The 24,350-nt window shown below is 36.8% G+C and overlaps 1 protein-coding gene across 2 annotated transcripts in view; it reads left to right on the plus strand.

Annotated features, from left to right (window-relative positions):
• Positions 1–24,350, plus strand: part of ngfrb (nerve growth factor receptor b) — a 36,565-nt gene that overhangs the window by 6,086 nt on the left and 6,129 nt on the right. For both annotated transcript variants that reach the window (XM_016481112.1, XM_016481113.1), the window contains exons 2-3: positions 2,134–2,275; positions 10,761–11,120. In XM_016481112.1, coding sequence (XP_016336598.1) covers positions 2,134–2,275; positions 10,761–11,120 — 502 coding nt within the window. The remainder of the gene's footprint in view (positions 1–2,133; positions 2,276–10,760; positions 11,121–24,350) is intronic.

Below are 24,350 nucleotides of genomic sequence, written 5' to 3' on the forward strand. Positions count from 1 at the left end.
CTTTTTTTTTTTTTTTTGCACAGTAGTAAAGTAAGAAAAAGAAATAGAAAAATTTTAAATACATTTTATTTCAGCCAAAATCACAACACAATCATGTCGTAGGTGCTATTTTTTTTTAATTTAAGTGCTTTTAAGAATGACTTAAATCTGAAAAAGTTGCAATTGTGTGATGTAAAGTTATAGTTGCAAAATATTAAGTAACAATTATGAGAAACAGAAATTGCATTCGGGAGATACAAAGTTGCAATTCTGAGAATTTAAGTTAAAATTACAAGATATAAAGTTGCAATTACCTTTGTTTTCTTTTTTTACTCAAGAGACAGAAGAGACAGTCTGAGACAGAAACAAGCTTTTACATAAGTGCAATTTTATGTACGATTAGCACAGAAATGTATTCTGCTCACATTTTATGAATGAGGCCCCAATGCGCATTCTTTTATTTTGCTGTACTTCCTATATTTATCTGTAAGAAAAATTAATTTTTTATGCCAATTTTATTTCACCTAAAATCAAATGTACATCATGTTGTCATAGTGATTTTTACATTTGAGTACAGGACTTCCAAGAATGCCTTATAGGCATCATAAATTATTTGTTATTTTACCTTGTGAACGTAAATAAAAATCATTGGACAAGAGGCATGTGGTGAAACACAGAATGCCCTGTTCATCTGCCATGTTTAGGCTGTACCTGTCAGTCTTTCAGTTAGATAGATGTTCAAATGAAAGGCTGCTGTCAGAGAGTTGAATTTAGGTTAAACATACCATGAAGATTTACTGTATATGCGGATACAGTCTGGTAAAACGCATTTATTTCTTTTTGAAGCTCTCTGATTCTCTCCAAAGCAATGCTGTTGATAGGCATCATCAGACATTATCAGGACTAAATAATGTAACAAGTCTTGTTACACAAATAGTATTTTTGGCTCTGAGTCTGTGTGGGAAGTTGTCAGTTTCTGGGATTGCATACCCTGGAGACAGACTCAACCAAAGCAAAGACATGGGAGTGAGAAAAGTCTGAACGGTCAATGGTTTCACGTCTATATCTACATCTGCAGGCTTTTTCAAAATGTTTCCCTAAATATGGTTTAATTGCTTTATTTCTTTCAACTTGTAAAGCTGTAATATTATGTCAGCTCACAATGCTAACTTCTACCAGTATCTACACTAGTTTTAACATTTAAAGCTGAAGTAATTTCTGTGCCATCAGCAGCAACTAATTTTTTTTAGATGCCAAATATTGGCTAATTTTTAAATTTTCCCTTTTAATAATTAGCCAATAAACTTTAGTTTAAGTTACAGCAATGTAATGCGTTACTGGTGGTCAGAGGCTGGTGGTACAGTATTAAGGCACAGTCACTTTAGTAAAACTTCGGTGAGATTTCATGGGCAAAGTAGATCTATTGTCTATTGTCAATAGCGTAGCAATTCATAAAGCACCGCTTGCTCAGTGGTCGCTTCCAAACTAAGCAGCTTTATATTGGTAAACCCAGCAAACTGTGTGTTAAAAGTTCAACAAACTTGATAATGTAGTAACTGTATCACTGAAAAAGTAAAATAAATAAATAAATGAAAGTAAATAAAATTTACTTCAAAGGAAGTCACACTTTGAGATATAAAGTTGCCGTTGTGAGACAAAAAGTCACAATTGCAAGATATAGTCACATTATGGGATATAAAGTCACAAAGTTGCAATTGTATGAATAAATTTACAGCTGCGAGATATTAAGTTAATATTCATTAGAAAAACTTAAAAGATTAACAAACAAGAATCCAATGTGTAATTCATGTTCACTGAATTTGGCCATACAAAGGTAAATGTGACTGTACCTCTGGTAAGAGGGACATCTTTATTGTAGACAGCATTTCATTGGATGAAAATTTGGAAACAAGTGCAAGTGACATCATTAGTATGAATAGATTTGAAATGTGTTTATTTGATGAAATATTATTTTGTATTTCTGTATTTGCTCAAACTCTGAAATGGAAGTAGTGGGAGATCTTTAATCCCATATTGTGACGTACATCAGTGTATATATTTAAAAAAATGAAATAGATTTTTAAATACATGGATGATTCGTTCATGTTAAATTTTTGTTTCATGCTTCTAATTTTCCCCTCTTTATCTCTGTAGGGCAAAGTCTTGTCTACACAGAATTCATGTCCTTCAGGGGCGTTCACCACCAGTGGGGAGTGCTGCAAACAATGCCAACCCGGGGAAGGGATGGTGAAGCCCTGCGGAGCGACACAGACAGTGTGTGAACCGTGTCTTGACAGTGAGTATCCACAGAGATGTTGGCCGCGGCGTTGCTAAAATGAAGCAGCTGCCTTATTTAAAATGCCATTTCCTGTGCTGAACTCTCACTTGTGGGGAGGCCGAGGGCTTTTGAGCTGTGAACAGTAATTAGTAGCTGAAGGGGAAATGCTTTTAGGAAATGAGATTGACAAAACATTGTCTGGAGAGCTTAGATACCAATCTGAGTGTTTTCAGTGAGCTCTAAGTGAGATTAATTAAGGCAAAATCCAGTGGTACATGCACTTGTTGTACTGGCAGGGTCACGTAACAGAGTGTTTGTACCAAGGTTTGGGGATTAGATTTTTTTATTTACAGAGGCTGGTTCTGCGCCAACTCTTAGGCCAGAGCCTGCCAGAATCCCACCACTTCCAAGAATCCCACCATCTCCCCCATGTCTGCTTGCATGACCCAGCTGAACAAGACAAGATAGGAGAAGAGAGATAAATGGAAATAGAGGACAAGTAACCAGAAATGTGACCAAAAATAGTCATCCTTTAGTACATACAGTATTTATGTAGAGTTTCATGCTCCCTTAAACAACAAAATAAATAAATAAATTAATAATTATAAAAAATTAAATATAATAAATTATATGTGTGTATGTGTAATATTAAATAACACACTACAATTAAATCCAAAATCTTTATATGTGCTTTACTACGTAAGTCAACACAACACAACACAACACAACTTTCTTTAAAGTATGACAAAAGATTATTAAAGCATAAAAACTCTTAAGGTAATTTAATTCGATATATTATAAAGTGCACTTTTTAAAAGTGTACCTAAATGTGTTAAATATAGTCATAATTTAATTGTCACGGTGACTACTGAGTAGGAGCGAAGGAGCGCAGAGACGAAGGAGAGTCACGAATAACAGTCCTTAATGATCCAAACAGGGGGTAACACAGGGCAGGCAGGAACACACACGTAGCATCGATGACAAACCCGGACAAAGGAACGGACAACACTTTAAATACAAGACTAAACGAGGGAAGATGACGAGACACACCTGAACCGAATGAACACACACAAACAGTCCAGGGGTGTGACAGTTCGCCCCCCTCCCAGAAGGCGCGTCCTCGCGCCACAGGAACAACAAAGGGAGGGATGGAGGGGAACTCAGGAGGAGGTTCGGGTGGAGGACGGACACTCGGGAGGAGGACGGCAAACAGAGTCCAGGGTGGAGACGACGGAGGGAGGAGCCAGGGAGGAGACAGGAGGAGCCAGGGTGGACCAGATGGAGGGAGGAGCCAGGGAGGAGACAGGAGGAGCCAGGGTAGGAGCCGAAGGGAAGGATGAGCCTGACAGAGCCAGAGGGACGAGACGGAGGCAAGGGATTCTCCAGCCCCGCCGACGATGGAGACTGGCAGCGCTCGCACCGAACATATGGTGGGCTGAGGGTGAGCAGAGGGGCTGCCAGACGACAGCGGTGGAGGAGGGCAGGAGCGGGAGGTTGGGTGGGCATTTCTGAGCCTCTGGGCTCTCAGGGCTGGTGTGCGCTGCCCACACACACCAAATCGCAACTCCCAGCACTGGGAGCGTGTCAGACAGGGGAACGACAGGGCTGGCAGACAGTTCAGGGCAGACTGGTAAGTCCGAGGAAGGTGGGAGGAGAATGGGCATATCCGCATATATATCTGCCTCCCAGTCTATTAAGTCCCCTTCAAAGTCCAGCAGTCCCAGATACACAATAAGCTCACCCTCAGCCATGGTGCAGTGGGCGGAGCTCCTCTCCGTGCTCTCGCTGTCCACAGCTTTTTCCCTCGTGGCGGGTGTTGTGGCCGGCTCTTGCACCTGGTCTGACATCACTAACAGCTCCGGCTCCGTGGCGATCCTCAGCTGTGTCGCTCTGTGCGGCGATGACTCGTCGGTCGCGGCGAGATCTCCATCATTGGTGGGCTCGGGCTTGCGCTCCGCGCAGCGGGGTGATGGGGGGCTGGGCTCTGGGTCTGGCTGTGCTCTGGATCGGGGCCGGACACTCTCCAGACACCGGATGATCGTCTCCCTCCAGTTCAGTCCAGTGGTGTCTGGGAGGTCAACAGGGCAATGGTAATTTGCCCCGATCCAGAACAGTGAGTTCAGCGCAGCGTCGTCGAATGCCGTTAAAACGGCGAGCTGGCTGATCTCAACCACATACTCCAAGAGGGGCAGGTCCTTACGGGCTAGGGAGACGAACAAAGCGGCAAGGGGATCCATAGGGAAAAAACAAAACACTGTGCAAAACTCGGAAAACAAACGGAGGGGAAACACGCAAATAAACTATTTTGTAGGTCCGGTGTTCTGTCATGGTGACTACTGTGTAGGAGCGAAGGAGCGCAGAGACGAAGGAGAGTCACGAATAACAGTCTTTAATGATCCAAACAGGGGGTAACACAGGGCAGGCAGGAACACCCATGTAGCACATACCATCGATGACACCGGACAAAAGAACGGACAACACTTTAAATACAAGACTAAACGAGGGAAGATGATGAGACACTCCTGAACTGAATGAACACAATCAAACAAGGGAGAAAACTAGGTCATGGAGCACATGGGGAGAAAAACACACACAAACAGTCCAGGGGTCTGACATTAATAGATCTTTCATAGCTCAGAGTCTTGTTTCATTTATGTATGGATAACTACAATGTAGTAAAAGGCCCAAAATTAGGCCCAAAAGTCAAATAACAATTCAGAATTTATTTTTTTCATTTAAACATGTTTTGCATAATCATACGTAAAATATTTTTACATAAACAGAAATATATAGTGTTTTGACACATTTTAAAGTTATGTCAAAAAGACAATATAAAAAGACGTATCTAATTTGGCACATTTATCATGCGGCTCTCTGGACATTCTGCAATTCTTGTTTTTTTTTTAAATGAAACTTTTCACACAAATTGTGATGCTGATTATATTTTTGTAAATGCTGTATTAAATTTGAATAAAAAAATGGAATGCAATCAGACCTTTGGACTGCTGTATGAATGTTGAATGTTTCTTCTAAAATGCATTAGGAGAAATAAGAACAGACACTAATGCCACTTGTTGACATACATTAAGAGTATAGAGCTATAAAATTATTATGGATAGCATAACTCAGATCATCTGGTCTGAAATGAGAATGAGAACATTTTGAGAAATTATTGAGATACTCTAGAGGAGAGACAATTGAGGCTACTGAGGTCTTTTTCTCAGGAGTAGGAGACTTCAGGAAAATCTCTACTTGCTGTGCATCTACTGATGTCTAGGAGATATTAAAGAGATTTCATTTGTGAATTTTTTCATATAGAATGATATTGTATAAATGTACATTCAACATATTAATCACACAAACAGATAACTTAAAATGACCTACTCTTGAGTTCTGTGCATATTAGTTTTTTGTTAATATTTAGTAGCCTTGGGTGAAGGTCACAGAAAGGCATGTCCACTAAGACCTCCTGTCATTCACTACAACCCCAAACATTCTTCCTTCTGTAATTCCCATCTCTTCGTCAGGCCTTCCCTAAGGGCCTGTGCTGGGATCTGCGTTCCTCATCAATCAACTTAACCATTACATGCTGAAAACCCCAAACTGTTCCTTTCACAGCCTCATAAGTCACCAAATGTGTTTGTGACTTATGCTTGACAGCACTTCAGCGATAAAGTGTTGACATGTAAAAGTAGCATTTGGGATGGTACTGGAATGAAAACAGCTGTTTAAGAAGTGATAATTTAAGTTAACTGGCTCATATTAATTCCTGACACATAAGCGCTTTGTAATGTCAAAGAACCAGGTGTGTATATTCACCAGTCAACTCCACAATTGACCTCCTCTATCAAAGGGGGGAAGAAAATTAAGTGTCCTGACAAGCCCAAAACAGCAACGTTGGCTTAACCAATGATGTGATTTTGGGATATAACTATCAGCACAACAGCACAATAACAGTATTTACAGTGTTTATAGGTGAGTGTGTACAGCGGATGACTCCACCCAGATATCTACCGGTTAACGTTAGCTACCGCCTGTAGCCCGCAGGGAGATTGTGAAGTTTACCTTCATTTGCCTAATGTTTACTTGCAGTTGTCACTACAGGCTCCCATCATTGGACTGTAGATGAATTCATGACTCTTTAGCTTCAGTACTTAGCAAACTTGTATTGATCATTCAGTGTCTAATGCTCTGATACAATGATTTTACAGCGTAAAAGGTAAACACTATCATAGTTTAGTTTAATAAGATAAGACATTTAAGATTAAAGTATATTTTGGGTACACTTGTGAAAAAGAAGTTTACTTAATTGTGCTGAATATACACTTAAGAGTACTTCAAATCTTAAAAGTACTTGTACTTGCAGATAATATAATATTACTGAAATAAAGGGCCACTTAAGTGTACTTAGAGTACTACACTTTCATGAATATGTTTCTTAACACACTTAAGTACACTTTTAAAATTAATGTCATGTCAAATTAAACGTTTTACGTTACAGTATATTTTAAATCATAGTATTTTAATAATCTTTTGTCATTCTTTAAAGAAGTGCACTTATTTTGATGTGCTGACTGAAGTACTTGATTATAAGCTTAACTGTAGTGTGTTATACAATATTACGTTAAAAGGTCATATAAATAAAATTTACTAAATTGCAACGTAATATTTAGAAATGTGTAAATATAAACACTCAACAATCTCAAATAATGTAACTAACTGCATTTAATATAAATTTAAACTGTAATACATTTTTATTTAATTGCGAATAACTTGCAATTCAGTGTCCAAAAACATTATGTTGAGTTTGCATTTGAGTATATTCTCTTAAAGTATAGTATATAGCAAGTACTCATTTTCTAAGTATGTTAAAGTGTACTTCTACTAAAGGTTTAGGTAGTTTGGGTTATAGGTGTGCTGATACTGGTCAGCTGAATTGAAAAAGCTAGCTTGGTGAAGGAGTAAATGTTAAAGTTGTACATGGTTGGTAACTATATGAATTCTAATCTGAACACACTTTTTTAAATGTTAAACTTTGAGTTTGTTTATATCACATCATAGTAATTTCTAGATCTTGCAATGAATGAAGCTATTGTTTCTATTCGCTGAACAGTAAATTTGGCGCATTAACACATCCATTTAATGAAAGTACAAAAATGATCTCAATGAATATAAGTTCATACAAGCTGCTTGCATAATAATATAATATGTTATATTAATAATCAATATTTTTAAATGAAGAATATCATGTCACCTCAGGACATGTCAACTTTCATTATTAATCCAATATGTCAGCCAGGCTGATGTCAGGTCATATTTGGCCATTATTGGCATTGGTCAATAACTGTGCTCAGTTTACATAAGTTTTCATTGCATCCAGTGTCAGTTCCAAAGTCTACCAACTGCCTTTTTCATGAGTGATGCAATTTTTCAAATGTTTATAGTAAATTTTGAGTAAATATTGTGTACAAGTTAATTCAGAAGTTTTGCATGGTAACGTCTAAATTAACTGGTTTTATTCCAGTCAAAAATATTTAAAATTACAGAATCAATCTAAACACATCCGGTTATAACCAACAAAACTAATTTTATGGGTGAGATCAAGTACAAACAGCTCTTTAAGCTAATCATTTATATTTTGGCTTTATACTGGCCATTTGCCAATGTCTTCAAATATCTGTATCGCATCAGCCATTAATAGCCCACATCAGCTGAACACTATATGTGTTCTGTCTCATATCTGTTGTTTTGAATCTGAAGACATGAGTATTATCAGCCGTATTTGTTACTTAGTTCTCTAGCAGTTCATACTAAAACAGTGAATTATGTACTGCAGGGTTGGTGTCCTTTTTTTGGAACTGGTAAACAGAAGGTATTGACAGAATGTTACCTCAGCACTTTATAGTCCTAATGTTAATTGACACATAAACTCCATGACTTGTACGGTTGAGAACACCCCCAGACATTGGCCGTCTGTCATAATGCATAGACATGCATTATTGATGGATATTGATGGCATTATGCTAATGGATCTCAAAGGGTAGAGATCAGGAGAAGAGTAGACTCAGAGGGAGAAAGACTGAGTGGACAGGATTTCATCTGCAGGAAATGCACAGACTACCCATCACAGTCTCCTAAATAAAGCCCCAATAACTGTCCCCCAGAAGCCACCACATTACCCCGTTATCATTAGGGCCATTAGCAGCTCCAGCACACAGGGGAACCCATAATGTGCAACTCTATTTGTCCAGCACAAAGACACAATAGCGTTTCATCCTCTGATGGGTAGATGTAAAGAGAACTATGGCATTAGCGTGTTATCTTTCTCTGGTCACTGCTTCCATGAATATCCTGCCTCTGGCATATACTGAAACACTTGATATGGTTTGGGACACTGAGGCGATGTGCCCTAAAGAGGGGCTAGCCACAAGAGTTGTGCTGTCTCACAAACACACACACATATACACGGACAAAATAGCTTCCTGAATAATTTAGTGATAGCTAGACTTCTATCCACTAATATATCTGAATAGGATGGAGGATGGGAATACAATACCATAAGAATGCAGCATTAGATATTTGCTCTCCACTCTTTGCAATACTGACATCCTAATTTATTATAGCTTCCTGTAGATTCTAGATATCTATGAGAATACACGTGGTCAAATATGACTCATGACTTTGTTTTACCCTTTTTCCTAAAACTAAGAAAGTATTTTTTAATATGGCCCATTTTCAGGAAGCTGTGTCATTCTATGAAATGGCACCATTTAGTATTTCAGAAAGCAGATTTAGAAATCATATTTTTCCAGCTCGGCTCCAAACTGCTAGGTCCATAACTGCCATAGATATTGGAGGCCACTAATATTCAGATTAGCAATCAACATGTATGGTTTTCCCCCCTCAATTCTATAGTTGTGGCTGCATGCATCCATGCAAGGTACCAATATTATTACATTATTACTGGCCAAACCCTAAACGGTATTTAACCCTTTCAGAGTAGTTTTGGAATTTATAAAATGTAATATTGGTTTCATAATCAATCACACATCATATTTTGAAAAAAATATTTATCTTCCAAATCTTTTAACCACAAAATATTTTGCTGCTGATTGTAATGGGGTTGAAGGTGAATGCAAATTTGGCTAATAACATCTGAGCCTATAAATATCATAACTGATAAATGTAATTTTTATCCTATAATTTCCCATGAGTTGAAATATTGATATTTACAAAGCTAATGTAAGTGATGTCAAGCACATCTTACCAGCAATCATACACTCATTCACATCCTTCTTTCCACTTTCTGAAAAAGAAGTCTCCAAACATCCTTTCCAATCATCCTACTACTTGTCCACTTGATCCTATTCCATCTCATATCTTTCAAGCTATTTCTCCTGCCTTGGTTCCTGCACTCACTTACATCATTAACACATCCCTTCACACTGGTGTTTTTCCCTCAGCATTTAAACACGCTCGTATAACCCCACTACTACCCACTCTTAACCCAGCTCTTTTAGAGAACTACAGACCGGTTCCCCTTCCTCCTTTCATTACAAAAACACTTGAACGAGTTGTGTTCAGCCAAGTCTCTGCCTATGTCACACAGAAAAACCTCCTGGACAGCAACCAGTCTGGCTTTAGAAGTGGACATTCAACCGAGACTGCCTTGCTCTCATTTGTTGAAGTCCTAAGACTGGCAAGAGCGGCTTCCAAATATTCAATACTTATCTTGCTGATTCTGTCCGCTGCTTTTGACACGGTTAACCATCAGATCCTCCTGTCAACCCTATTGGCAAAGGGCATCTCAGGAACCACGCTCCAATGGTTTGAGTCTTACCTCTCAGATAGGTACTTCAAGGTATCTTGGAGGGGTGAGGTGTCCAAGTTGCAACATCTAGCTACTGGGGTGCCTCAGGGCTCAGTTCTTGGACCACTTCTCTTCTCTGTCTACACTAGGCATCACTAGGTTCTGTCATTCAGAAACATGGCTTTTCATATCACTGCTACTGATGACACTCAACTCTCTCATTCCATCCTGATGATCCGACGATAGCTGCTCGCATCTCAGCATGTCTAACAGACAATTTCTGGCTGGATGAAGGATCATCACCTTCAACTCAACCTTGCCAAGACAGAACTGCTTGTGGTTTCAACAAACCCATCACTTCATCCCAATCTTATCATCCAGTTAGGCACATCAACCATAACTTCTTGAAGCATCTTGAAGATGTTGCCACAGTTCTTCTGGATTTAGTCTGTCTCAGTTTGTTCTGTTTCTTCATGTCATTCAATGCAATACAATGATGATAGAGAGATGAACAAATAAATGTTCCTCAAAACTGATGTTTTATATCTGATACTCACAAAAGAATACATTTTTTATTTGATTTTTAATTTTGGCCATCACTGTATATTTTTTACACTTGTGTATATAACAGGGTTGACATGAACTATTTTAGTATCATTAATATACTATGATCTTTTCTCCTTCTGTCTTCAGGCGAGACATTCTCAGAGAACTTCAGCCACACGGAGCAGTGCCAGCCGTGTACACCATGTTCTGAACTCACACGCATGCTGACGCCCTGCACTGATGCCAACGACGCGGTGTGTGTCTGCGACTATGGGTTCTTCTTCAGCAAAGTGACGAGCCGCTGTGAGGCCTGCACGGTGTGCCCTGTGGGCCAGGGTGTGCTGATGCGCTGTAATTTTGACCGTGACACGGTGTGCGAGGAGTGCGTGGATGACACGTTTTCAGATCAGGAGACCTCTTTTGACCCCTGCATGCCCTGCACCGTCTGTGATCAGCCTGAGATGGAGTTGAAAAGCTGCACGCCTTTCAGTGATGCTGTCTGCCAAGGTAAGAGAATCGAGTATAAAAATCAAATAGAAGTTGTAAATAGGTGGGTTTTTATTTATTTATTTATTTATTTTTTGTGTGTGTTGCTGAGTGGTTGCTAGGGGTTCTGGGTGGTTGCTAAGGCATTTCTAGGTGGTCAGTAACTTTCTACCACCATTTTACATGCTGTATTGATGACAATTGATTTTTCACTTCCTTTACTTAATGCATTATCATAAATGTTCTCCATGTCTGTAAAGAATTCACAGCACCAGTGCTTCTAAAACTCTGTTGTATATTCAATATTTGGTATTTCAGGAGCTTGTGTCAAAACAAAAAAAGATTTCACATGCTGTATTTATCTTGATACATCTTTATATGTTTAATACTTTTTCATAGTTATAGTTGTATTTACTAACTGTTTATGATTTTTACTGTTTTTGATAGAAGTCTCTTATGCTCACCAAGGCTGCATTTATTTTTTTTAATATACAGTAAAAACAGTAACTGTGAAATACTGTTACATCTTCATCAATGTTAAAAACCAGGTAATCTACCATTCAAAAGTTTATAGTATGTTTTTTTTTGTAAGAAATTACTATTATTCATCAAGGGTGCATTAAATTGATCAAAAGTGACAATAAAGACACTTATAATATTACAAAAAATATCTATTTCAAATAAACGCTGTTCTTTAGAACTTTCTATTCATCAATCAATCCTGAAGAAAAAAATGTAACAATTATCACATCAATATTATGTATCACAACCATTTTCATGTGACACTGAAGACTGGAATAATGGCTGCTGAAAATTCAGCTTTGCCATCACAGGAATAAAGCACATTTTAAAATATATTCAAATAGAAAACAGTTCTTTTAAATCAGATAATTTCAGCCTTGGTGTGCATAAGAGACTTCTTGCAAAAGCGTAAAATAATGTGTAATTATTCCAAACTTTTGACCAATAGTGTTCATATTTAATTTTGTTAAAAGTTAAAATTAAATAAGACTGACTCAAATCATAAAACATAAAAATACTTATATAAAGGATATTTATGTCAAAAACAAAAAGAAAACTATGGCAAAAAAATAAAAATAAAAAATATATATAAATAAATAATTAACAATTTATAAGACAGTTCAGCCTATGACTGCACGTGCTGGATACATTAATGAATGAGATTTGCTAATGATCATTGTGTCATTCTCAGTTCACTGTTGTGTTTGTGTGTAGATGTGGTATGTGGTATGACAAACAGAAAAGCAGTATGATTTAAAACTGAGAAAGCCCAAAACACTTCAACTTTTTGTGTGCCCAGCTCACTGAACTCTCTGTATAATGTCAGATGCTCTTGGCATAGCCGGAAGCTTAATATTTGCCATCTTATTACTGAGCTGAACTTAGCTGTGAATAAAATTAACAGTATCTTGAGCAAAGGATCACATTCAAAGATCTGCAGTCAACATTACAGGCTTTGTTCTGTGTCTGGCCACAAACACGGTTTCAGAAGAGGATCAGAGAAAGAGGCTTTGTACACAGCCCAAGTTCTGCTATCAAAGGAAACCATACTAAGTGCAGCAGGGTCCATAAATGGATTTTCAATGTACTTTCTTAATGTATTCTCATTATGGCATTACACAGACAATATATGATGTAATGAATTTTAAGCATTCTGTGCAATGAGTGTGTATAGAAATAGACTGCATCTGTAAAATGAAAAATTGCTAATCTTATCACTTAGGAAAATAATACAACAGTTCCACACAATTTGAGACATTAACATATTAGTACAAAATCATCCTCCAAACTCGTTCCTCACTAAGATTTATTACTTCAAACTTACAGGGCAAGGTTTCTTAAAATCCATAAACTTAAGTATAACCCATAAACTTAGCAAAAATCTAAACTTGGCAAAATCTCACACCACTTCAGTTCAGTTATTTCTAATTTGTTTGAATATGCATGTTTCTGGATTGTCTTTGACACATAATTGTCTTAAACAAAGATTATTATTACCATTGTCAATAGCTAATCAGCAAATATTAAACAGTGATATTCTGGTTTGGGTCAGTTTGTACATGACAGCCGAGACATGCGTTTGTGTAAGTGATGTTTATCTGTTAATGATCAACGTAAGATTTTCTCTGACCCCATCTGACCATTTGCTGGGGTCTTAACGTGAAGGTGAGAGGTCATAGGTCATGGGTGGCTACTGATTTCAGTTCATTCTGGGTTCTATCAACATGGAAATCTCCAGAAGAAAGTAAATAAAATGCGGTGTTCTCTGCAACAAAGAAGTGAGGTGTCTGTTTCAGATAAAGAATGTTCTTATGTATCAGGAACTTACCAGATTAATTGATAAAATGATCTAAGGGTGTTTTCACACCTGGGTCCTTTTTAAAAGAACCAAACTTGAAGTGGAGCAAGCAGTGAACCAAGTGAAAAAGGACCCAGATATCTTTATGTTCACACTGTCCCTTCCCCCGAAAGAGGACTTAGATCCTTTTTTGGTCCGTTTAAGCACTAATATGGTTTCAGGCCTCTTTTAATCCACTTACTGTTGCTTTTTGGAACAAGTCCACTTCAGTGCTGTGTGATGTGGGTACAGCAATATGCAAGATGGCTGACTTAAACCCACCACACTTTGGCCCCATTCACTTCCACTGTAAAACCCCTAACTGCCACCAATCAGAAAAGGTACTGGCAGTTTTCTGCCAGAACATTTTCCGTTCAGTTTATGGACAAGTTAAGGTTTACTTGAACCCTAAAACACAACACAATGCAATGCAGTGAACAAAGTTCACAAGTTTATAAGGGTCTGAGATCATTTGGAGTGTTCACATTTGATCCAAAAATCCAGCAAATTGCACTTAGACCCTTGAAAAGTGTGAAAAAACCTAGATCAGATTCAGATTTGAGACATTAGTTGTGTTTCTCCTGCTCTAATGGGAAATTAGTCGTGTGGGAACAGGCAGCATGAAAATGGCGTGTAATTTCATTAAAAAGCATGAAGTTGTGTTGGTGTGTGCTGTGTCAAAGAGCCCCATCAATCTCACCATACCCGGGAGAATCTGTCACATTTCATGTCACAGGTCACATTTCACCCGCAATTAAAATAAACAATATTTTGGAAAAGAAACCAAAGCCTTGTTACTGTTTTTATAACATCAGGATGTTGTACTTTTATTTTGTATTTTTTGACGATTCTCATTAATCTCATTACTGGTGTACAATTCTTAGAATCAGTATAAATGCAACACCACAAATGCTATCATGATGAATAATATAATATACATAGTGAATATGATTTTTTATGTAAATATGAACATTATAGTAATGACTTGTTCTTTATTGTAATGACAATGTATAAATAATATCAGAACTTTAGAATTTAAATCAACGGTAAAGAAAAAAAAAGAAAAAAAACTAATAAACTGATGCAAGAGAATAAAAATTAATTCACAAAAAATTATAATTTCAATAAATTATAATTTATACAGTTACAGTTTTAACATTATACATTTAAAACAAGAAAAATCAGTGAATATTTTATATTATGGTTCGCCTGCTGTAATGTTTCTTTCTTGTCAGTGATTTCACTTGCCATCATCTCACTTTAAATTAATCTGTAAAAACACAAATAATTTAATAACACTGTTGAAGGTGATTATCATTTGATTCACATTACTGTAATACAATTATTTTGAATAAGTATAAAGGCAATACCACAAGTAAAACATGATGTATAATGTACAGAAATTTCTCACATTACTGTAATGTCAATTTTTGCATTGTGGAAATAGGCTTAATTGTCTTAAAAAAATGTTACAATTTTAGAATTGAAATCTAAGGGAAAACAAATAAAAAACTTGACTAACCTAAAGCAAGACATTAAGAATATTTGTAAAAAAATGAATCATTTAAATACATTTTGTATACTTTTTTGATAGAATTATGAGGTATTATGACCTCAAGACTTAAAACTTTAAAAATGAAACTTCATAGTTCAATTTTCTTGTGATTGATTATTTGTAAGTGGCCATGAGACAGTGGAGGGCTTTTTTCAACAGTGAATGTGTGGAAGCACATAAAAGAGCTTTATTGGTCAATATCCCTCCCATCCAAACCTAAAGATTTATCATCACCCATATTGACTCTTTAACTTTGACCTCTCTTTCTGCCGAGTACAATGTATGCCTTGAAACTGAGACGCCTGTCTGTACTGGACAGAACTAATCAGTCTCTCCCTCTGTTTGCCCCACTCTCCCCATCCTACGACAATGAAGTGTGTCCATTCATGACAACTGCTCATACCCCAGCTGTCTGCACTTGTCTGGCATGTGCCCTATGACATTAGTGGATGGAGCGATGAGCTGTTTTCTGGGGTAACGTAACGCTTTGCCCTGATGTGAGGGTTCGGGGTGATGATCCGGCGTGTGCCTGAGCTTGTGTCACCCCATATGAAGCCAGTTTCTGCCTAATGAATTTCTGAAATTTTTAGCCAGTGGTTTTGTCCTGCTCTCCTTCTGGGATATAGCTGTGATTGTGGCTGGATTTACATCATTGAAATTCCAAGATGCCCAGTGTGGAATTTAAGCTTCTTACGAAGATTTTTTGAGCCAAAATTTCCAAGAGAATCCTTTCAGTTGAGAACAATTTACATCTATTCTTTTATCTCACAATCTTCCCATTTACAACCCCAATGTCAAGGTTCAACCATTAAATTGTGCAGCAAGAGTGTGTCCGGATGAAATCACTGACATTCAAGCATGGAAGTTCATTGGCTGGTGAAGTTAATGAGCATTGATGGTTACAGACTGTGTTAACCAGGATTGGAGGTGCAGGACAGGCTCAGCTCTTTTATGGCCACAATTATGTTATACTTTTAAGCAAGAAGATAATCAAAGATTCTAAAACCAAAACTGACTACAAATTTATTTATCAAACATCATGAATAAAACAAATGCCTGACAAATCGATCATTACATGTTACTGATTATTCAGGGGTTGCCCGCTGTCTTCTTATTTTACAGTCATTTTGGTCACACTTTAGCTTAGGGACCAGTGCAAATGATTAACTAAAAATTAACTACAACTTTTGCCTCATTAAGCTGCGAATTTGCTGCTTATTAGGTAGTTGTTAAGTTTAGGTATGGGGTAAGATTAAGGGATCTAAAATATGGTCATGCTTTATAAGTACTAATAAACGAACTATTAATATGCTAGTAATATGCATGTTAAAAAGCAAGTAGTTAATAGTGGGAATTGGTCCTTAAAATAAAGTATTACTGTAATTTCTTTTACCATCATGTAATGCTAATTTAAAGGGGTGTAGGATATCAAACCGAATCGGACAATCTAAGATTTGGTCAAAACATGGTTGAAACATGAGGAGCCAAATTCCACAGAGACCCAAGACACAGGATGTTCGTAAATCAGATCTTGGCCCCACAAGCCTGAACCAACTAGCAGCTTTGAGTAGCTCACGGCATTTAAACAAAAGAACACTTATTGACAATTCCAAGGAGATTGTCAATTTTAGGGCAAGTAATCAAGATTAAATGGTCAAAGAGATGACCGCATGACCATCACGTGATAGTAACTACAATCACGAGCTCTTTGGAATTGACTTCCCCCACCTCGACCACAGAGAACAGACTGAAATTCCTTATGAGAGACCTCTTAACCTCTGGTCTTCATACATTCACAGAACATGTCCTTATGTTCAGAGGATGGCACAGAAACTGCATTTCCATGTAAATATGCATCTAAATGACACTAAAAGGACTTGAGCAACTAATCATTTCAATGCATAACTCCATATCATGTATGTAACACACACATCAGACTATCAGGTCTTAATCATTTATTGTGTATGTATTTTGAATAATGTTCTTTTTAGCAGCATCATATGACCCCTTTAAAATCACTAATAATTTAATAACACTGTAATTTTTAGCAAGTTACGAAAAAAATATCCATTTCTCATGCACATGATAATGTTTGATTTCAGCTTTGTGTTTTTTTATTTATTTACTTAAAATATTATGGATTTTTATGTCAGCCATTTATTGGTCATAACATAACATTTTAAAATAATATGGCATAAAAATAATTATTGTCTTTCAAAAAAACAGGCAAAATATTTGGTAACACTTTATTTTATGGTGCCCTTGTTACACGTGTTACATGTACTTACTATTATAAGATTTATAATAAATTATACATAATTTATATTATCATAAATAATACAATAAATTATGCATAATGACATGCAAGTAACCCTAAACTAAACCCCAATCCTAACCCTAACCATATAAGTACATGTAGTTAATTAATATTACTCCGTACTTAAATGTATAATTTCACTGTAACAAGAACACCTTAACATAAAGTGTAACCCTTTATTTTAAGGTGACTTTGATACAGTGTAATTAATTATACACAAAAAGTACTAAGTAATATTAATTAACTACATGTACTTACTATAGAGTTAAGATTAGAGTTAGTGTATCATTTATGGCTAGTTACTTTTAAATATGCATAATTTACTGTTGTTACTATAGTAACGCGTGTAACCATAGTAACAAAGTAAAACATAGTAACGTATGTCATCTTTATGTAAAGTGTTAACTTGTTAACATTCAGGCACAATACAGATTTTGCAATACCGAAAGGCCGGGATCCTATTAACAAATAAAAAGAAAAGAGATTTTTTCAAGAAAGATTAAATAATATATTTATTTGTATATATTGCGTATTGAAGCCTAAATACCACTAACTACACTTAAAATGTATTATAGAAATATTTTTTATTCAGAAATTGGAAGTAAATGATAGGTGGTAAGTAATGGCAAGTAACACATTGAATTAAATGTGATGTTTTGAAGAAGTTTTGAATTGTTTTTTTTTTCTTGGAAAAGCCAGGTACTCCAATAGTTTTATTTACAAAGAAAAATCAAGTTTTACAGTGTAATCTGTCTTAGAAAATGAAATATTCTTGTCCTTATAACTGACAGAAAGCCCTAAAGATCATGGGCAGCACTGAACAGCATTTATGCATTAGCACTTAATTAAATCAGGTAGTAGGAAGTACTGATAGAAGATCAGATTTCTCTGCCTGCCAGTGAGTTCTGACTTACCCTAGACTAGGTTAACTCAATGATTACAGGGGCTCAGTTTGACTCTGTCGACACAATACAGATCATACAGATTTGCTGGCTCACTATTGCAACAAGACTTGATAAAGAAAAAAGGATTTGAACAAGAAAGGAAAGAGCCGTAGCAAAAGATCTGAAAGTAAGAAAGAAAACAAAAGAGAACTGAAAACAGAAATGCAAAAGAAAAGACAGATGTGTATCAGGAGACAGATTTAGTGGCGAGAGGGAGAAAACATATGTACAGAAGCGTTTGTGGTCGATAATAAAGATGGAGTTTCTCTGCTGTGATCTCAGGTTACTCACACTGACCTTTTGTGAGTGGTATCACATTTTGCCGCAGAGAACATGCATGCATGTGAACAACACGCTACATATTCTGCTCTCTTCTCCAGCATGACAAGGCATGTCACTGTGTATATTCCCAATAAACATAATGACACAGTCAGATCTTGCTTACAGGAAATACTTTCTCCCAACCATCTCTCATTTTAGACTATTATGAGGCAGCTAGTCACCTTCGCACTGAAGAATCAAACAGTTGTGATTGTGAAAAATAATAACCTGTCTGAGTGGTTTTTTTTTGCTGTCACAGGCATACATGATTACAGTAATGCACGCATACGGTCTATTATACCATAAAATGTGTTAGAAAGGAGATTGTGGTTGTCCAGGCCTATCCGCTTCTGTTGCTCATACTGTGTTATGCTGTACAGTATGATGATTTGTAACACTATGAATGCAGCTTCAATGTAAATTAACAACATTATTAGGGCCATTATTCCAAATACGACTGTGTCTATGTTGGAAATGACCAAACACTGTAAAGGCCCAGTCACACCAAGAACGAAAACTTAAACAATAACTATGAACCTGAAGTTACAGTCAGCGCCAATAGCCTCATGGGAAGTGCTCCAACATATAGCGCTGTTGCACTTCAGGTGTCCCGAGTTCCAGTCCCGGCTCATGGACCTTTCCCGATCCTGCCACCTACAGTATCTCTCTCCTACTTTCCTGTCTACATGCTGTCCTATTGCAATAAAGACCATAAAAGTATAAAATATAACAAAAATTTTAACTTTTAATAAAAAAACAAACAAACATGAAGTTTTAAAAAAATCACTCAACTATAGCAATAATTATAAAACAGTAACAATAAAAACACTGAAAGCACATCAGAATCCACACTTTAAAATTATTTGAATTTTAACAATAAAAGACTGTAAAAATGCCATGACAAAAAGCAGTTAATTGATTGACAATTAATTCCCTTTCTATATACGCTGTAAAGCTGTAATAGATATAATGGGACATTTAATGTAATTTTACAGTAAAATACTGTGAAATGTACCTTTTTGGAAGTGAAAATGAACAAGTCATAATTTACAGTGAAAAAAACGAAAACTGACATTCCCATAATTCAGTGTGTGACCCTTCACATTTGATGGTTTTACATTTAAATAATTGTTTTTTCTTAGTTTTTTGTTATAAGTACAGTACATTAGGGGTTTACGTCTTATTTAGTAATGTTCATGGCATTATTTTAGTGTTGTGTGCTACAACTGACCCTTTGCAAAGACCCGCCTTCCCTCAATTTTCCTTCAAAATTTTGTCATTTTTAAAGAAATTCGAACAATAAATACCGTTTTGTGGCTCTTTAATGACAGATCACTGTATTGCCTCAGTTAAAGCGTCACGTGAACCAATCGTCTTTTCCTATGCACTTATAGCACGAAATGAACATGGATGAACATCAGAAAGTATTTTATTTCAACTGCGGAACACACCATTTTTTCAAGTTTAAGTCCACCAAAGTTAATCTACTCTCCTGTCTGATCTGTGGTTAAGGCTAGAAGGGATACAGCTGTGGCTACTGGGCATGCGCACATCAATAAAGCGTAATTTTTGTTACACTTTACCACAATAATTACTATTGTTTTTGCATTATTGTTTAGGAATGGGGTAGGTGTAGACATTAATAAAACACAATCTAATAGGTAGAACATTTAATTTATTGTTAGCTTCCAGTCGTAGCTGTCAGACAAGATGGCAGATTCGGAGTTATGATTGGTCAGATCGCCTGTCAATCAAGCTCTTTGCAAATGGTCAATTATGGAGTTTTACTGTAAATTTAAGTTAAATCTCTAAAATCCATTAATGTTGCTATAGTTCTTTTTACAGTAAATTTCTTCACACAGCTTTTGATGTATACACTACACCTTACTTTAAAGCTTGCTGCGAGAATATAACTGCAGTAGAACACTTACAATGAACATAATGTTCCCTTTCAGTCGGTCACTCTGAGTCAAGTCGGAGACCGACGAATTGGGATCTCGCTTAGAGAGACCAATCCACTTCGAGTGTAAACAGGTTCCCACTACTCCCTTCAGGGGCAAGTTCACTAGATTCTATAGCCTTCATGTGGAGCCGGTATCCTCCTGTGTTCTCATCTCAAACGGGTTGAGGTGAGAACACAGGCGCTGAGAGCCCTCACTCGCTGAATCCGTGAGAACCGGTAGAGGGCTGGGTTCCATATCTAGAGGCCATCCCATCGCCACGGCTGCTGTACCACCGCTGAGCGATCACCGGCTCGGCTCCTCAGCGAAAACCTGGTATGTGTTGCACCGGCTGCCTTTTTATGCTCACGCTGTGATCAGCGGCAGCTGGATGCAATCATCGCATGCCAATGTGCATTGGCTCCTTTTTTTTTGCATGCCAATGTGCATTGACTCGTTTAGTTTACATTCGAAGTGGATTGGTCTCTCTAAGCAAGATCCCAATTCGTCGGTCACCGACGTGACGTCTCCATTCCCTCCTTCAGGGAACGAGGGTTACATACGTATCCGAGACGTTATCACTTATTGGTGTGGACACTATTACATTCATCATTGTAGTTGTATGTAATTGTTATAGTTTTAGTTTATAATAGAGAGAGAACTGCTATATATTAACTGGTGTTTGACAAATATATAGCGTGAGGTGCAAGCTTAGCGAGAATTTTTTGACAGTTACTAATGTTAGGACCATTATTCTCTCTCATGTTATGAAAAACGGCAGATAATTGAGGTATTATGTGTTGTAAAGTGAGAAGAAACTCCTGTTAAGTGCGTAGGAGGGAATGCAAGGAAAGAAACTGAACATTTTTAACCGCATATCCAAGAAGATGAAAGCAGCGGGAATATCCCAGAATGCTGAGAGAATGCTCAGAATTAGCATTAAACCCATAAAGACGTAATACAAATTATTAATTAGCAGAATTACTTCCTGCATTTGATGTCATTAACAACAGTCCTATTTTGTTGAACCAGCGTGGCTCAAAAAACAGAGATGTAACCTTATTTCTAAATTTTCGGGAAACAGTCATGACTAACTAGTTAATTTCTCCAACAATACATCATACTACTTTGGTAAGCAGTCTTTGTATGGGAAAGCATACAACCCCAGGTCGATTTATGGACCGTTTATGATCATGAAAGCTGGGTCTTGTTGAGATGATAGCCTGTCATATTGACGGGTAATCAGCCAATCACATTGACATTGCCCTCTGTCATGTTATGTGACACTTCATATTGCACTTCCCTTCAACTTTCACGCCACTGATCATCTGTATCTGGGTGCAAGAACAATATGCAAAAGAACAATATGATACATAGAAACATCAAAAGAACAATAAATACTGAGAAGGAAAAAGGAGCAGGAAGCAGAGCATTAGAAAGGAAAAGACAGAACTGTGTAGATGAGTGAGTTCTGTCTTTATGAAGCGGAGGATAACCGCCCGACTAAAGGTCAACCATGCATGAGAGAGATGTGATGGAGAGATAATGGAAAAGAAAGAAAGCAATACGGAGAGGCAAAGGAGTTACAGAGACATGGGGATTTGGGGATTGTTTCTTGACAAAGAACATCTCTGTCTATGATGGTGTCTGGTGTCCCTTGACCAATGATTCACTGTGTGTGTGTGTGCTTATGGACTGGCATATTATTCAGAGACTGCACAAGGAAAATGGAGCGGATGTGAATTGAAAATTTGAATGTCAGAGCAGTATACCTGCAAACACAATTTAAATCTCATAAGACACTTAAATATTGTTTTCAAGATAATTACTAGTGGTGTCTGTTAAGGTCAGTGATTTGAACAAGCAACAAATAAAACTTGAACAAATAAAAATCCCATATTCTTACACTGAAAAAGGGACCTGAAACTAGAGACCAATATATTACAGAGACTTAAAAATCACATTCATTTTTAACGGTAACTCATAAACAGACCAAAGACAGACCTACTGTGAGCTGTAAAGCTACTACTGTAACTAATGGTATTCACTTTTGCTAAAGCCATCAGTCTGCATTATTTAATCGTATTTTTAAATCACCATGTTTAACAGTGCAGGTCCTGGTGAGAAACTACATTACCCATGATTCAATACATTTGTCTTTCTATGGACTAAATAAGGTCTATGCTTCATATAAAGAGATATAATGTAATAATATAGATTGCTCTTTCCGTTTTGCAATTTTTTACAGCATAACTCATCAATGTCATTATCTTCATTCTTAAAGCAAACTTTTTGCCTAATTAAATTTGGTGACTAGATGTTGGGCTGTTGCGCTTTTCATCTTGTGTGCATTATATTTGAAGTAAGTGGTTTACCATCGGGTTTGGGTTTCCTGAACTAAAGGAAGTTGAGTCACTGTATAAATTAACATTAGATGTTTTGCTTCATTACAGTTAATCAGATAAGAGACAAGATCGTTCCAAATTTAGCCTAACATACACTTCTGTGCCAGTAATACAGGTTTATAGTGCAATCACAGTAAAATTGGTTATCGCTATGTCAATCATTGCAATTACAACAGTGAGTCCCACTTTTATATACAGATTAATTAGCAGTGTGTGGCCATTGTTCCTCTTAGAAGCATGAAAAATAAAACTTTAAAATTATTAAAATTATGCATGAATTATGCAATATAGCCTAGAAAGCACACAAAGATCACTCCCTTTATAGCCACTAAAATCTGTCACTCAGTTCATAGCGGACTCACACAGTTCTCTTATATAAGCTCTCTACACTACACAATTAATCTCTTATGTGTATACACTTTGTTATAATGAAAGGAGCGCTCAAAACTCCACATTGAACAATAAACTCCTGCGTTTTGAGCCATATTGAGTGGATTATGACTTAAATGTATCTGATTGGTCATGACATCAACAGAAATCAACAGATATGTCTGTGATTGGCTACATTGCTTAACGATGCAAAAACACGTTGTAAAAAGAAACCTTTGATGCTCTCCAGATTGCAAACACAAATACGCTGTTTCACCAGATCTCTTTCATCACACACACCGTTAAGTACACAGTCTTGTACCTTTGTCTTTTTGTCTGAATTTCAAATTTGTATAATTGTTATAATTTTTTTTTATGCAATGTAATGTATGTATGTATGTATGTATGTATGTATTGCTTCAAATCAAAGTTTGTAATATTGTGATTCACCTCATAGCTGGTTGGTTTGGTTCTTGGATTACAACTCTTTAACAAATAGCTTTTAAAGATTCCTATGAAAAACATGAATGGAAAAAAATACTTCTGCAATCAAGGTACACAGCAATGTCCTAAAACCATCTTTGACAACCTCCTAGAGCAACCTACAGTATAAACACCAATCCCCGAACAACCACCCTGAACCCTGGCAACTGCATACTGTCTCAAGACATTAAAACTTTTTAAATATTAACATTAAGTTAAATATCATCGTAGCAACACCTTGCAACCATCAACAACACTGTGGTAGTGACTTTTGCGTGGGTAACAACACCCATATTCATTAACATTCATTAAGTACAATTTCTTTGTAAATCGATTCTAAAAAATAGTACACAAATTGTCACATTAATGCATCAATACCGTTTCAGAAATTTCCTCTGTTTTTGTTTCATGAATGAGCTAAATTATTAAGCGTGCCACAAAACTAGCTCACATGCCCAAAATTCCCTCCAAAATGTTTCATGCTGCAGTACTTTAATCAATAAATCCATACTCAACATTCCCTGAAGCATAGCCCTTCCCCAAAACCAAACCCCCAAT

The sequence above is a fragment of the Sinocyclocheilus anshuiensis genome, unplaced genomic scaffold (genome assembly GCF_001515605.1).
Source record: "Sinocyclocheilus anshuiensis isolate Anshui unplaced genomic scaffold, SAMN03320099.WGS_v1.1 scaffold537, whole genome shotgun sequence".
NCBI lineage: Eukaryota > Metazoa > Chordata > Actinopteri > Cypriniformes > Cyprinidae > Sinocyclocheilus > Sinocyclocheilus anshuiensis.